General features: G+C 30.5%; 5 protein-coding genes across 5 annotated transcripts; 1 reads left to right on the forward strand and 4 right to left on the reverse strand.

Moving 5' to 3' along the window:
• Positions 1–813: 813 nt before the first annotated feature.
• Positions 814–3,606, reverse strand: GO595_001309 (calcium-translocating P-type ATPase, PMCA-type family protein; the record flags this gene model as incomplete). Its single annotated transcript, XM_067914094.1, has 1 exon — positions 814–3,606. One exon carries the CDS (start codon positions 3,604–3,606, stop codon positions 814–816), a length of 2,793 nt encoding a protein of 930 aa, XP_067778506.1.
• A 1,660-nt stretch (positions 3,607–5,266) lies between these two features.
• GO595_001310 (uncharacterized protein) lies at positions 5,267–5,797 on the reverse strand (the record flags this gene model as incomplete). The annotated part of the gene is made up of 1 exon (XM_067914095.1): positions 5,267–5,797. The coding sequence occupies one exon, from the start codon at positions 5,795–5,797 to the stop codon at positions 5,267–5,269; it is 531 nt and encodes a 176-aa protein (XP_067778507.1).
• A 256-nt stretch (positions 5,798–6,053) lies between these two features.
• Positions 6,054–6,980, reverse strand: GO595_001311 (inositol-tetrakisphosphate 1-kinase-like; the record flags this gene model as incomplete). The annotated part of the gene is made up of 1 exon (XM_067914096.1): positions 6,054–6,980. One exon carries the CDS (start codon positions 6,978–6,980, stop codon positions 6,054–6,056), a length of 927 nt encoding a protein of 308 aa, XP_067778508.1.
• A 154-nt stretch (positions 6,981–7,134) lies between these two features.
• GO595_001312 (Arp2p) lies at positions 7,135–11,671 on the reverse strand (the record flags this gene model as incomplete). The annotated part of the gene is made up of 2 exons (XM_067914097.1): positions 7,135–8,248; positions 9,999–11,671. The coding sequence occupies 2 exons, from the start codon at positions 11,669–11,671 to the stop codon at positions 7,135–7,137; spliced, it is 2,787 nt and encodes a 928-aa protein (XP_067778509.1).
• A 1,287-nt stretch (positions 11,672–12,958) lies between these two features.
• On the forward strand, positions 12,959–13,462 carry GO595_001313 (GNAT family N-acetyltransferase; the record flags this gene model as incomplete). The annotated part of the gene is made up of 1 exon (XM_067914098.1): positions 12,959–13,462. One exon carries the CDS (start codon positions 12,959–12,961, stop codon positions 13,460–13,462), a length of 504 nt encoding a protein of 167 aa, XP_067778510.1.
• Between the last annotated feature and the right edge of the window lie 94 nt (positions 13,463–13,556).

Here is a 13,556-nt window from a genome sequence, read left to right on the forward strand (position 1 = left end):
AAATGGCATATTAAACATTGGATTTAACCCGTTTTGATTAATTTCAAAAAATACAAGTGATTGTCTTTTGGCTAAAATAAATGTTGCTATACAATTTGGTGCTAATTTACACCTTAAAGAATTGGATAAAGGAGATCCTTCGTTTAGTTGCTGCAGTGCATAACCAACGTTGGAAGATTCCATTAATGATTTGATGTTGTTTTGATGCTGATTTTTGGGGTGGCCCACATCGATTCACATGGCACTTTTGTTATTTCATCAATACAAGTTGGTAGTTTTGCTTTGTCTGTTTGTAAATTCGAATTAATAAATCAGATTGATAGTATTCCTTCATAATTTATTTAAATAATGAAAATTTGTTGAATTGTGCAATTGCTTATTATGAAATTCAAATATACCTATTCGAAAAACGCTAAAAATGATATTGTTACTCTCCTTGTGTATAAAGAAAATAAGTTTTCAAATAGATTTTATAAATAAAAACAGAGTAGTAAATTAATTTCGCTTCTTCTCTAAAAGCAAACTAATAAAATCATTTTAACTTATGTGGCATATTTGAGGATATGTAGAGATTATTATTAGCTTTGATTTTAAGAATTTCCTCAAATACTATTTTTTTTTTCTTGTGTATGAGAATAAAAGTAAAATTCTAACAATAAAAATATTCATTTTCAATGATGAGTACAACTTTATAAAGATAAGTTCCTTCATTACATGCTTTTATCACTATATAGTGAGACTTATAATATCCAAAAAATAAAAAGAATTTTTTTCGTTTGCATCACTCTATAAAGAATTATGTGTAATAAATATTTATTCAAAAGCGTCTGATGAAGAAAGGAGTGGCACATTATCATCCCCAGACTGTGATTTTGGTTTGTGTACGAATGTATTACTCCTCGAAATTGGTGGTGTGAATCTGCAAATCACACCCAACGGCAGAGATATCGAAGCGATTAATATTGCTGATATCCATTCTCTCATACATAACTTAGTACAATTACAAAACTTTCCCAAGACTTGCACCAACAGAAACTGCACTACGCATATTAATGACATTATAAAGAAGAACAAAGGCGTATCGCATAAACCTGTTATCACTGAATCTGTTACTTCAGTTGCTCTTGCGTTAATTAGATTAAAAACTTGGCAAAGCACAAACACTGTAAACAAATACGTAAAATGATATTCGCCATAAGAAACGGCATCTTTTCTCGGAAATATTATAATCAAAATGATTACAATAATTTGGAAAGTTGCTTGAAATATAATGTTCTTTAACATAAACGAAGTAATTAAAGGGAAATTCTTTTGGTTTTCTCTTTTCTTTAACATGTATTTATGAGGTTTGCCAGTAGCTAAAGCTAAAGCACCGAATGAATCCATAATTAAATTAACCCATAAAAGTTGTACTGCACTAAAAGGTGTTTCATTTAAGAAACATGCGGATAAAAACGAAATGAATAATGTAGAAACATTTGTAGTTAATTGGAATTGTAAAAATCGTTGAATATTATGAAATATACAACGACCCCAAGCAATAGACTTAACAATAGACTTAAAATCATTATCTAAAATCACTATATCAGAAGCTTCTTTCGCGAGCTCGGTGCCACAACCCATAGCTAATCCGACATTCGCTGCCATTAATGCCGCTACGTCATTAGTACCATCACCTGTGACACCGACAATTTCCCCATTTTCTTGTAATGATTTCACAAGCAAATGTTTATCCATTGGCGTAGAACGTGCTACAATAGCAAGTTTCGGTAATATATTCAATAATTCATCATGATTCATATGTCTTAATTCTTCGCCTGTAATTGCAACTTTCCCTTCTGTTAAGATATGACATTCTTTAGCTATAGCTTTAGCTGTTATCATATAATCGCCAGTAATCATTATAACTCTTACGCCTGTCTTTTGACATTGCTTTACTGAATCAATTGTGTTCTTTCGTAATGAATCACGTATACATAAAACAGTAATTAATATTAAGTCCGATTCAGATATTTCATTTGTTTCCGGTATGAAATTAATATATTTATATGCAATTCCAATAGTTCGATATGATTGTTCACATTGTGCATCAATAAGTTCATTTATATCCGTGTTAAATTCATCTGTGATTTGTTCAATATGTCCATCTTCACAAATATAATGTGTACAACGTTTTAATATTTCTTCAGGTGCACCTTTAACATATACTATATATTTATCATTTTGTTGTTGTTCAATTGTTGACATTATTTTTCTTTGGCGATCAAATTGAAAACATTTGACGATTTTCGATTCGTTTCGGATTTTTTCATAATTAACATCATATGAATTAACTAAGCGGAGAAGTGCGCATTCTGTTTGTGATCCAATTTCATCTTTCTTATTAATTATTGCATTAGTATTAATTGAGATTGAATTGATAAGTAATGATTTAAGATCTGATGAAATTTCTGATAATTCTTTAAGATCAAGAACTTTGTTATTTATAATTGCTTCTTCGACATTCATTTGGTTCTTTGTTAATGTTCCTGTTTTATCTGTACATATTACTGTGGCTGATCCCATTGTTTCACATGATGAAAGATGTCGCACAAAATTATTATCACTCATCATCTTACGAATTGAATACGCTAGTGATATTGTTACTGCTAATGGTAATCCTTCGGGTACAGCACATGCTACAATTGTAAGAGAGACGATGAAGAAATTCAATACTTCTCTAAGGGCACCCCAATGCCAACCGTTTTTGAAATTTTTGATGATCCAAAAAATTACGAGAACAATGAAAGTAAGTGATGCTGCAAAGAATCCCATAGCACCTATTTGTGTTGCTAATGCTTCTAGCTTCTCTTGAAGTGGTGTGGTTTCTGGATCTTCATTGATAAGTTCAAATATTCTTCCATGATAACTTCTGAGGCCAACACAGAGAGCCATCATAGTACCACGTCCATCTGTTACTATCGTGTCTGATATCAAAAATGGATCATTCTCATCTTTTGGAGCTGATTCAGATTCTCCATTTGCTGATGATTGATCAACAAGAAGTTGATCTCCTTCAATTAAAACACCATCTGCTGGTATTTTGTCTCCAGGTTCTAGGCGGATAATATCACCAACAACAACATCAATGCTTTTGATTTTTGAAACACTTCCTTTTCGAACAACGGCTACATCAAAGATTGATTTAATTCTGTTTAAAGCAACAAATTGTAATTCTTGTTTGCGGTTAGAATATGCTTGAACAAATGAAACAATAATAACTGCTGCTAAAATTGCAGTTCCATCAATCCAAGAAGTTGATCTTTCATCTGGTGGTGCAAATATCAACTCGAGAACCAAGCTGACAATGGCACAAATAATTAAAATGACAATTGTATCATCACTCATAGCTTCTTTGACTAATGTAAAAAATGACTTTGCTTCTCTCTCTGGAAGGTCGTTGTTTCCGTATAGTAATATTCTTTGTGAAATTGTTTCTGGATCAATTCCATGTTGAAGATCAGTTTGAAGTTCTTTGCTCAAACCTTCAACACCACCATAGCTTTGAACTCCACGAATATTATTTGAATCAAAGATGTTCTGGAGTTCTTCTGGTGAAATGTTCATGAACACCGGTTGGATTTGAAGACGTTAATTTCAAATTCAATGGCATACAAACTGAAGTAAAAAATCACAAAATTTTTTGTTCTTGAAAGAACATTATAAGCAATCTTTTAGAAAAAAAATTTGTCATACATAATGAAGAAAAAAATTTTTTGAAATAAAAATTGTTTTTTTAACTAATATTTCGAAGAAGAATAATAAAAACTCATTTATAAAAATGCCATGCATCTTAAAGAGCTAAGAAATATTCTGAAATTTACTTTAGTCATTTGTACTGCCGATTAAAAGTGCTTTTTGCTTTGAAAATCGGAAGTCAAAAAACCACCAAAATCATTCTTCGCATTATGTCTCTATGTGAATAATAAATAAAAAACATTTACCTTATTGTATAAAATCAATAGGTATGTCATTTTATGTCTAAAAATAAAATAAAAAAAAAAAAAAAAAAAAAAATAGATGTCATAAAAATTTTAATTAGAATATTTGATTATTTGAGGGAGAAAAAAAATGGAAGCAAGCAAATGTTAAGCAACTTCCGTACGTCGTTGTTTTGATGAAGGTATTGTGAATTAATGAAAATTTTCTTTTAATGATTTAATTACAAAGATGAATTCAAAAATTAATACTCTAGCTCTTGGATACTCATAAGATTTTCATATCTTTTTAGAAGATATTTAAAAATTTTCATAAAAAGAGATAAGAAGATGAATTGCTTTTGATTAGTCATAAAAAGAAAAAAATTGAATTCAACGAAATTTAAGGTGGCATTTTATTTTGTCTCAAAAATTGGTCACAATTGGTTGAAATTTCAGAAGGAAAAATTTACAAAATTTAGTTATTTGGTCAGATGGTGAAACCAAAATGATATTTACAATCTTATTCCCTATAATTTGCATATTATGCCTTGCAATGATTTTTTTGTTTATTCTTCCTTTCCCATTTTCATATAGGGTGAAAGTTATCAGAAATGCTTCACGCTTCTTTAAGACATTCCTCATAATATTTGTAATTCTACTTGTATTTTTCATACAAGAATACTTCAATCAACGAAAGCTTGGAAAGCAATTAGAAGGAGAGAATATTGGCGCTAACTCAAATTTTATTGCCTCAAATTATTTTCGTCACCAAAGAAATATGTATTTAATTTCAATTGTTATTGTAATGTGCATTGTTGTTTTAACATTGACGCGTGTTTCTTCGGTTTTAGCTGAGCAACATAATATTTTATTGGAACAACAAAGAATACTTGAAAAAGAAAAAAAGAAAGAAAATAACGATAAGCAATCTGAAGAAACATTAGAAAAAGAGCAGAAAGTTCAAGAAAATCATAAACCAAAAACAGAATAAAAATATGTTAATGCAAATGAAGTAAACTGTGATTAATTACATTTTTGAATTATTATGAAATAGTTAAAATAATTATAAACTAAAAATGCAAAAATTTAATTTTGTGATGAATTATGTTTTTTTTTTTTCAAGAATCCAATTATTCAATAAAATTTCTCATATTTGCGAAAAGAAAAAGTAAAGGCAATGAAATTTTAACACAATGCGATTTTCATACAATTTTGATAATTTTTTTGAAGTAAATGAAGAAATGCAAAAATGATTATAATGGAAATTTTATTGAATTTAATGCATCCTTTTTATTAGATAATATAGTTTATTCATTTGGAACAATAGATTTAAGCCATGCACCGAGCTTATTAAGAAATGTATTAAGTGGAATTCTTGGTCCGCTCTTAGATTTTTCTCCAAGGGTTTCGGATCCACGAGAAAGCTGTACGAGTTTGATAATTGTCGGTATGATAACAAAGATTGTAAAATCTCCACATGTTTGAAGGAATATGACTTTATGACTTGAATGATATTTAATCCAGAAAATTAAAGAGATAACGAAAGTAGCAATTCCCTGAATTAATTCGAAAAATGGAATTAGTCCAAATAATTGTGCTCCCCACCAAAAAGCTAATAAAGTTCCAAAAGCTGATACTTTTCTGAAAGGAAGGAATAGGCCAAATACGGCAATTACAATCGCTACAATTTTTGATAAACGAGTGAAAAGAATACGATTTTCATTTGCAATAGCAAGAAGACCAGCTAAAGCGCAAAAAACGGAAGCAATTGCAACAACAATAAAGAAGGTACCACCAAAAATACCAGTAATTACGTTCAGAACCTGATCAGTCGACATGTCGATTCCAAGTGCGCACTTTTCAAATAAAACCGCAAATACGTTCTAAAACTTTTTTTATGCTTTTTCTCTTTTTGAGCATAAAGTACAACAAAAAAATCATAATAAACACATATTATGTGCTAAATATGTAACTAAATTCTCTAAATATTCATAAAGTTTTTCTGATCTCATATTTACAAATGATAATAAATTTGATAGAATTTCTATATTTAAGGAAAAATATGAAAAGCTCGAGTTGTAACTTTTTTAGAATTTATTTTTTATTAATCTGTTCAATCATGAAGTTTAAGAATTTTTCCCATAGCCCATCAACGTTTTTGTATCCAGGGAAATAGTTCAAGTCCACAAGCCAATAGTGTTTATCTTTATCAATCAGTATGTCAAATCCTATTAATTCCATTCCGAGTTCTTTTCTTAACACTTTCGATATCTTCTGAAAGTCTTCAATTGGCATTTCAACGTTCGATAAATCTCTGTTTGGCGTCCAAATTGACTTCGCGGCTTCAGATGGTTGAGAAAAGAAATCGATGTTCAAACATTCGCCAGGTTCAACATTTCGAGTTGATGGTCTAACGCCGGGTATAATGTTGTCTCCTAATGCATAGAGTTTATATACGACTCCATTGTGATTAATGTATTGTTGAAGAAGAGATGGAGATCGAACTCCAACAAGTTGGTCAACTGATGTAGCAAGACGCAACGTATGAGCTTGAACTGTGGATGAAGCATCTTTTGGTTTGGCGAGAATTGGAAATGGAATATTTTCTGTGATTTTGATTAGATTTTCTAATGTGGGTTCATCATTAAACATGATTGCTTGTGGCACAGAAATTGGCATATCGCTTGGCCATTTAATTGATGATAATTTGGAATTTAATTCTTCACGATCAAGTGTAACTGCTACATGATCTAAATCATCAATAAATCTAACTTCTGGATGTGATTTTGAATAATTGTAAAGCTCTTCGATTTCTTTATTGCAGTGCATATCATGACCTTTCATTGAATAAGTCATTTTATGAATTATTAAATTAAATGGACCTTGTGGTTCAATTGGTTTTGTCAAATCAACCCACACAAGTTGAACATTATTTTTAGCTGCATATTCAACAAATTCATTCCATTTCATTCTTTCCCATTTTTCTTTTGGACCACAATAGCCAATTCTTAATTGTTCCATTGATAATAATTCACAGAGCACTTAAAAATTCACAAACGTCATCATGAAATGCCACAAAATTTTGAATGGAAATAAATATGTCACATCAAACAAAAGTATTAAAGTGTCAATTTTAATTTGATGAAAGAATAAATTGATTTGACACTCGTTTAGTTTAGGCCGTGCTTTGCCAATGCTTTGCTGCTCTATCAGCGCCAATTTCCTTGAAATCATTCTTGCTAATCCAAGAATTAGATTTATCGGCAGTCAAATTTGCAAGAACGGTAGCACCAAGATAAACAAGGTAACGACGATTAGGTGGATCTTCTACTTTGATCTTATAGCTCTTAAGTTGCTTTCTGTCATTCTTAAGAACATTCTTTAATACCAAATTCTTGAGATCGTTCTCAATACGAGTTGAGAGACCTGGGAACATTGTTGTACCTCCAGAGACAACAATTGATTGGAAGAATTGCTTACGAAGATTGATATCAGCTTTCATGATAGTCTCGAATATGAGATCAGAAAGACCTGGTGTTTCAAGACCGAGTTGGTATGGTTGGAAGAGAACTTCTGGAGCTTCGAAACGTTCACCAGAAACTTTGATGACACGACCATCTGGTAATGTGTATGGAACAACATATGTTGTTGTTTCCTTGGCAATACGACGATCCATTTCGATATCGGCTGAGATGAAGCACATCTTTTCTTTGATTTCACGAACAACATCGAAATCTGATGTCTTATGGAATGTATAACCACGAAGTGTAAGAAGCTTAACCATATGTTCTGTGATATCACGGCCAGCAATATCCATACGACCAACAAGATGTGGGAGAAGATAGTTTTCACAAATTGGCATAATATGAGTAACACCATCACCTGAGTCAACAACAACGCCTGTGACTAAACCTTGTGCATAAAGAACAAGAATAGCTTGTGGTGAGATTTGGATTGCTGGGAAGTCATATTTTTCAAAGAAGATTTCCATCATCTTCTTCCTGTTTTCAAGTGGGTTGAGTGGTGCTTCAGTTACAAGAACTGGGTGCTCTGAGCAGTTGATCTTGAGCTTGTTCTTCCAGATGTATTCAAGAACTAATTGTTCATCATCCCAATTCTTTACAACACCGTGCTCAACAGGAAGTGAAAGATCGAGATATTGACGTACGTCGTTGATTTCATCGCAAATCATTTGGTCCTTGAGCTTTGCACGTGAAAATGATTCATCTGAACGAAGAATTGGACGACCAACTGTGTTTGGGAGAACAAAGTCTGGAATCTGTGAGGTACTCATACCAACTTTAAGGAAACCTGTTCCAAGGTCGAGAACGACGGGCGTTTTGTTTCCTGACATTTTACGAATGAGCAAAAGAGCATGGTTTCACTTTTTGAATCAAACCGCTGTTTTATTGTTTCACATAACTTACTGAAGAAAAATTGATCTTGTAAATTGTTTTTGAAGTTGTAAAAAAATGTATATTTTTAAAAGAGGACATGAAAAATGTAATTAAAATGAATGATATTATTTAGTTTTGTAATACGATGTTTGATTTTAGAATATTTTAGTTTTGAGTGATTCTGAGAATATCTGGTCGCGCCAAACATGTATCATCTTGAATGATTTTAATTAACCCATAAAAATTCAGACTACATTCAGCTCATAATATGAAAATTAGAATATTAATAATTTTGTATATAAAATATTTATCATTTTCTCCAAAGATTTTATGGAATAGAAAAAAATGATTACTTCAATGTGAGCACTGTTGAGATGAGTCAATGTGACCGAATTTACATATTTAAAACGCATAATATGTTTTACGTTTTAAAATATACAAAATTATTTATCTAAATTTTTTATTTAATAACAAATGATTTAACTTTATTATTTTATATAAGTCCGATACCCATTCCAACAAATGTTATCATTATCTTACGTCATCACGCAAAATCATAAACAGCTCCTCGATACTTCCGATTGTTTTTTCGATCATATCAGATCTGTAAACAATCTTCATATTTTTATGTGTATTTTGTGTAGTAGACCTTAGCACGAAATGTTTCTGCCCATTAAATGCCAATGAAATCGTTTTTTGTTTTATATAAAATGATTCCATTGTATCCTTCAAGTCGTCCATCGTATAACCGAAATTGTCTCTGAATTTTTGAAATATTTCCAAAATTGTGAGCAGTGCATTCAAATCCGCTTGCACGCCTTGGATTAAGAACTTTACGAACGGCTCGAAACTTTCTTCGGTGTAAACGTCCGAAATCAAGCTACAAACCAAGTGGTTCAAAATTGACATATTTACATTACGGTTATTATTATTCGTTATTTCTATTTTTATCACTTTTGTGTAAATATAAATTTGAATGTAACCGTTCCCGTAATTTTTGACAAAGCAAGCGCTTGTTTTGACAAACCTATCGCCCATAATAAAGTTGTCAAATTTGAATCCATATTTCAATATCATTAAGACGATATCACAAAACGTTGAAATGTGATTTTTTGCAATTGGCATTTGTTCCAATCGATGAAAACGTGTTTCTGATAATATTTGGCTTAATTTAATTTTTGGTATTAATAACGTACTACTTAATGACGTTGAAATCAATTTCTTTTCTCCTTGATACAAAAACGGGATTTTAATTTCGAAGTTTGAAACCAATAAACAAATGTTAAAAGTGAATTTTTTCTTATATATCACAACGATATCATTCGAGTTCTTTGACGAATAATATATCCAATCATCATTTAATGAATGAAACAAATTGTTCATTGTCAACACTGGATAAATAGTACTATTAATGAAGATACTTAACTCATGTGAGAAATGTTCATTGTCGATATAACCCTTAAAAAATTTATGATATAAATATTCGCGTGAAAATTGTAACTTTAACTTCGACAACAAACAACTACAGAAGTTAATTTTGTTTTCACTTTCAAACATTAATTGTAAATGTGTATGATATTTATCTTTAAACTCTATCTGAAGATGATAATTATCATACATTATATAGTTAGAAATTATTGACGAACGATTAATAACTTCAATCATATGAATGACAAAGCCGCGCCAATTATTAAGATTAGCAATGAATCGTGCAAACAAACATGCAAAACGTGCACTGAATTCATTGCCATGAATTGTAATCGATGGCTGTAATTGTATTGTGTTAATTGATGAAGCTTCAACTAAGATAATCTTCCAGCGATCTTTTTTGATTTCAACTTTACATCGTTTATATGAGGTAAGAATGATCTCAATGATATAACCTGTGCGGATGTTAATGATGCCGAGTTTCCGAAGTTCTTTTTGGAGTTGTAACATAAATAAAAGACGTTTCGACTTGGTTAATAATTGTGAAAATTTCGACCATACTTTAAATGAACTGGATGTGTTCAACGCGGCGATCTCAGGATCTGTGTATTCTTTGCCATTCGTGTCAAATATGTAGATCTTGGGATGACCTTCGATACTCAGAACATACATCTCAAAATCGGGCGCAAAGGAAAAGGTTCGCTTGTAGGAATGTGGTGTTGATAAATATGTTTGTAAATCTGAAAGTCTGCCATATGTATGCGCAATATGTGCATTGATCATGACATTGGTAAAGATTTGCAAGATGAAATTACGGATCTGCTTGTCATCTATAATGATATCGAAGCATGTAGAGTTTAATCCAATGTCAGAATGTATATAAAATTTTGTAAGACCTGTAAATGGATTTATTTTGACGGTGATTAGGTTTAAAGGAATTAGATATGTTTCAATACGACCAAATGTCGCAACTGATTTATCAAATATAAGCTTTGATGAAAAAAATGGAAATGAGACTGCTCGTACTGTATGAATTAAGCTTCGCCAAAGCTTTAAGATTGAAGTAAAATAACCTAAGTCGCGAAGATTACCAACTAGTCTTTCAAAATTGGTATCATTTGGTAACTTTGAGGAAATGCCAACTTTCATCGACGGTTCAAACGGTTCGTTCTGGTCAAAAAGTTCGTAGCGGTTAAAATTGGCTAAATATTGAGAATCTTTGTTTACAAATGGAAGAACTTGATCAGGAAAACCATAAATTGGCTCTCGTGATGAAACTACCAATATCCCATGTTGTAAAGAGAAGTTGTATGTGTTTTTAACACAGAAATATTTAGGATAAACAAGTTGGATTTCACTTGGTTTGGTTTTGTTGATTGAATATGCAAATGCTGATTGATTTTGTGAAATAACTTTGGCACCTTTAACAAAAATACCAATCATGTAAAGGTTGTGAAGTAATTTATCAACTTTGATAAGAAAATTAGACGGATCTCGAAAAAGATAATTTATATGTCGGAAATATTGCTTAAGAATATGTGGAGGAAATTTGATGTTCCGAGGCCACTTGAATGCAAAGCGTTTTATTTTGAAATAACCTTTACGTGAATATACAAATGAAACATAATACTCATTGTCAGCGTGTATAGTTAGGTAATTCTTCTTATGTTTGATTTTGTTAATTCTTCTAGGAATAACAGATTTAAATATTTCGGATAAAATGAATATTTTCTGTGTATCATTATCATGAAGTGGAAGTTTAAGTCTGTTAATAGGAACGGAATAATGAAAACCTTTAATTGGCATAAGTCTCTGTATGTTTTCGATTTGTTGTTGGAATTCACGAATCCTAACATTTGGACCTGGAATTATCTTACTTGTAATCATAGAACTTCTGGAATTTCTACTATAACGAAATAGGACAAGAAGTCTTGCCATTTGAAATTTAATTTGTGTGAGTTTATTCATTAATTTCATTCGATTTGTAACCAAGCTCTGTGATGATGAAATACATGAATTTAACTGCGACTCGGCAAATATTAAAGTTTTGTGTAGAATTTCATTAAGCTTCAATCCAGAACTTGAAGCTTTATTACCAAGCCGCATTAATTACCTTTTTGAACAGGACATCTCAATTTTGTTAAAAGCCACAAATGGATTCAATTTCAAGCAGAAAAGGGTGGTAGTAAATAACAGAAATTGAAGAGTTATCCAGCCAGATTTAGAGGTGATAAAATTGCTGATTTTAAAATTTAATCTTTACAAGAACATTCCAATTTATTAAAGATGTATTTTATTTTTTTAAAAAATAATATTGATATCCTAAAAAATGACTTTCTTTATCCTTACTGAAAAAAGAAAATTCAAATGAGAAAAAATATAAACATTTAAAAAAAGGAAGTTGGTAAGATTTGCAGCATCGGAAAACAAGTTTTATAAAATGAAAACAAAAAACAACTTCTAAATTTTTTGGCGCAAGATGTTATCACAAAAGAGATGTTAACTTTTTGAACTTCAATTGTAAAGCTAGCTAATTTACAACCATTCAAAAAATTTATTTTGAATGGAAATAAATTGGTTGTAAAAAACCGACGTTATAATTTTATTTTTTGAGCTGTGATGAACAATCTTGGATTAGGCACGATCTTCAATAGAGATGAAAAAATTAAAGTTATTCGTTTAATAAGGGGTGGTATCAACTGTTAATAACTCAATAAAAAAATATATTTTCAATTTTAAAATTCAAAATTTCATGAAGTTTATTGCTAATTAATCTTTCAGGTGTTTTGCATTTGAGTGTGACTTATTGAACTTTGTTTATTATGTTCAATAAAATAAAACTTTAATCATTAATGTTAAAGTAATCTCAAGATTTTTATTACAAGTTGGAACTTAACTTTAGTAATCAATAAAAAATGTGCACCATTTTGATAGCTTAAAGAGTGAGTATTAAGATCACAGTATGAACGAGTTTGAATAGTCAAAAAAATAAATTTATTGTATCTAATGAAGATGTTAGTTAACTAATATTAGCAAATGAAATTTTTTTTACGTGTTAGATGATAAATCCAATGGCAATCGTAGGATTATTTTTCTGAGAAGTTAACAACGTTTTGTTAACTTTTTCTATATATCAAATGGTCGTCTGACTTTTCCCAAAATTATTAATCACCAATGATCAAAAAATCTATTGTTCCAATCAAAGATAACATCAATGATCTTGCAAACTTTGCAAAGCCAATATTATTAGAATGTTATGAAAGATTCTTCAAACCAGGTGTTACAATACAATGGGTCAATAATAATCAATCAGCAGAAGCTATTAAAAGAGACATAAAAGATGGAATGGAATACTACTATATAAAGTCAGATAATGAGGTTGTAGGTTATTTTGCAATTAAGCCTGACAATAAAGATCTTCTTCTCAGTAAACTTTACATTGACAAAAAGCATCGAGGGAAAGGATTCGGCAAATACGCATTAGATTTTGCAAATAATTATGGAAAAGAAAAAAATCTTCAAAATGTTTATTGCTATTGTGCCGATTACAATACAAAGTCACTTGAAATCTATGATAAGCTCGGGTTCAAAGAAAAAGGGGATTACATATATAAGGAAAAGTTACTTGGTGAAATTGTTGCTGAAAGAGAAATTATATTAGAGAAGCCTATCTTATGATCACTAAATATATTTTTGTAAACATAACTTACACTTATATAATTTTTTTTTCAATTTATCTATTCTGTAAATTTATGTTTTATATCACTGAAAA

The sequence above is a fragment of the Histomonas meleagridis genome (genome assembly GCF_020186115.1).
Source record: "Histomonas meleagridis strain 2922-C6/04-10x chromosome Unknown contig_130, whole genome shotgun sequence".
Taxonomy (NCBI): Eukaryota; Parabasalia; order Tritrichomonadida; family Dientamoebidae; genus Histomonas; species Histomonas meleagridis.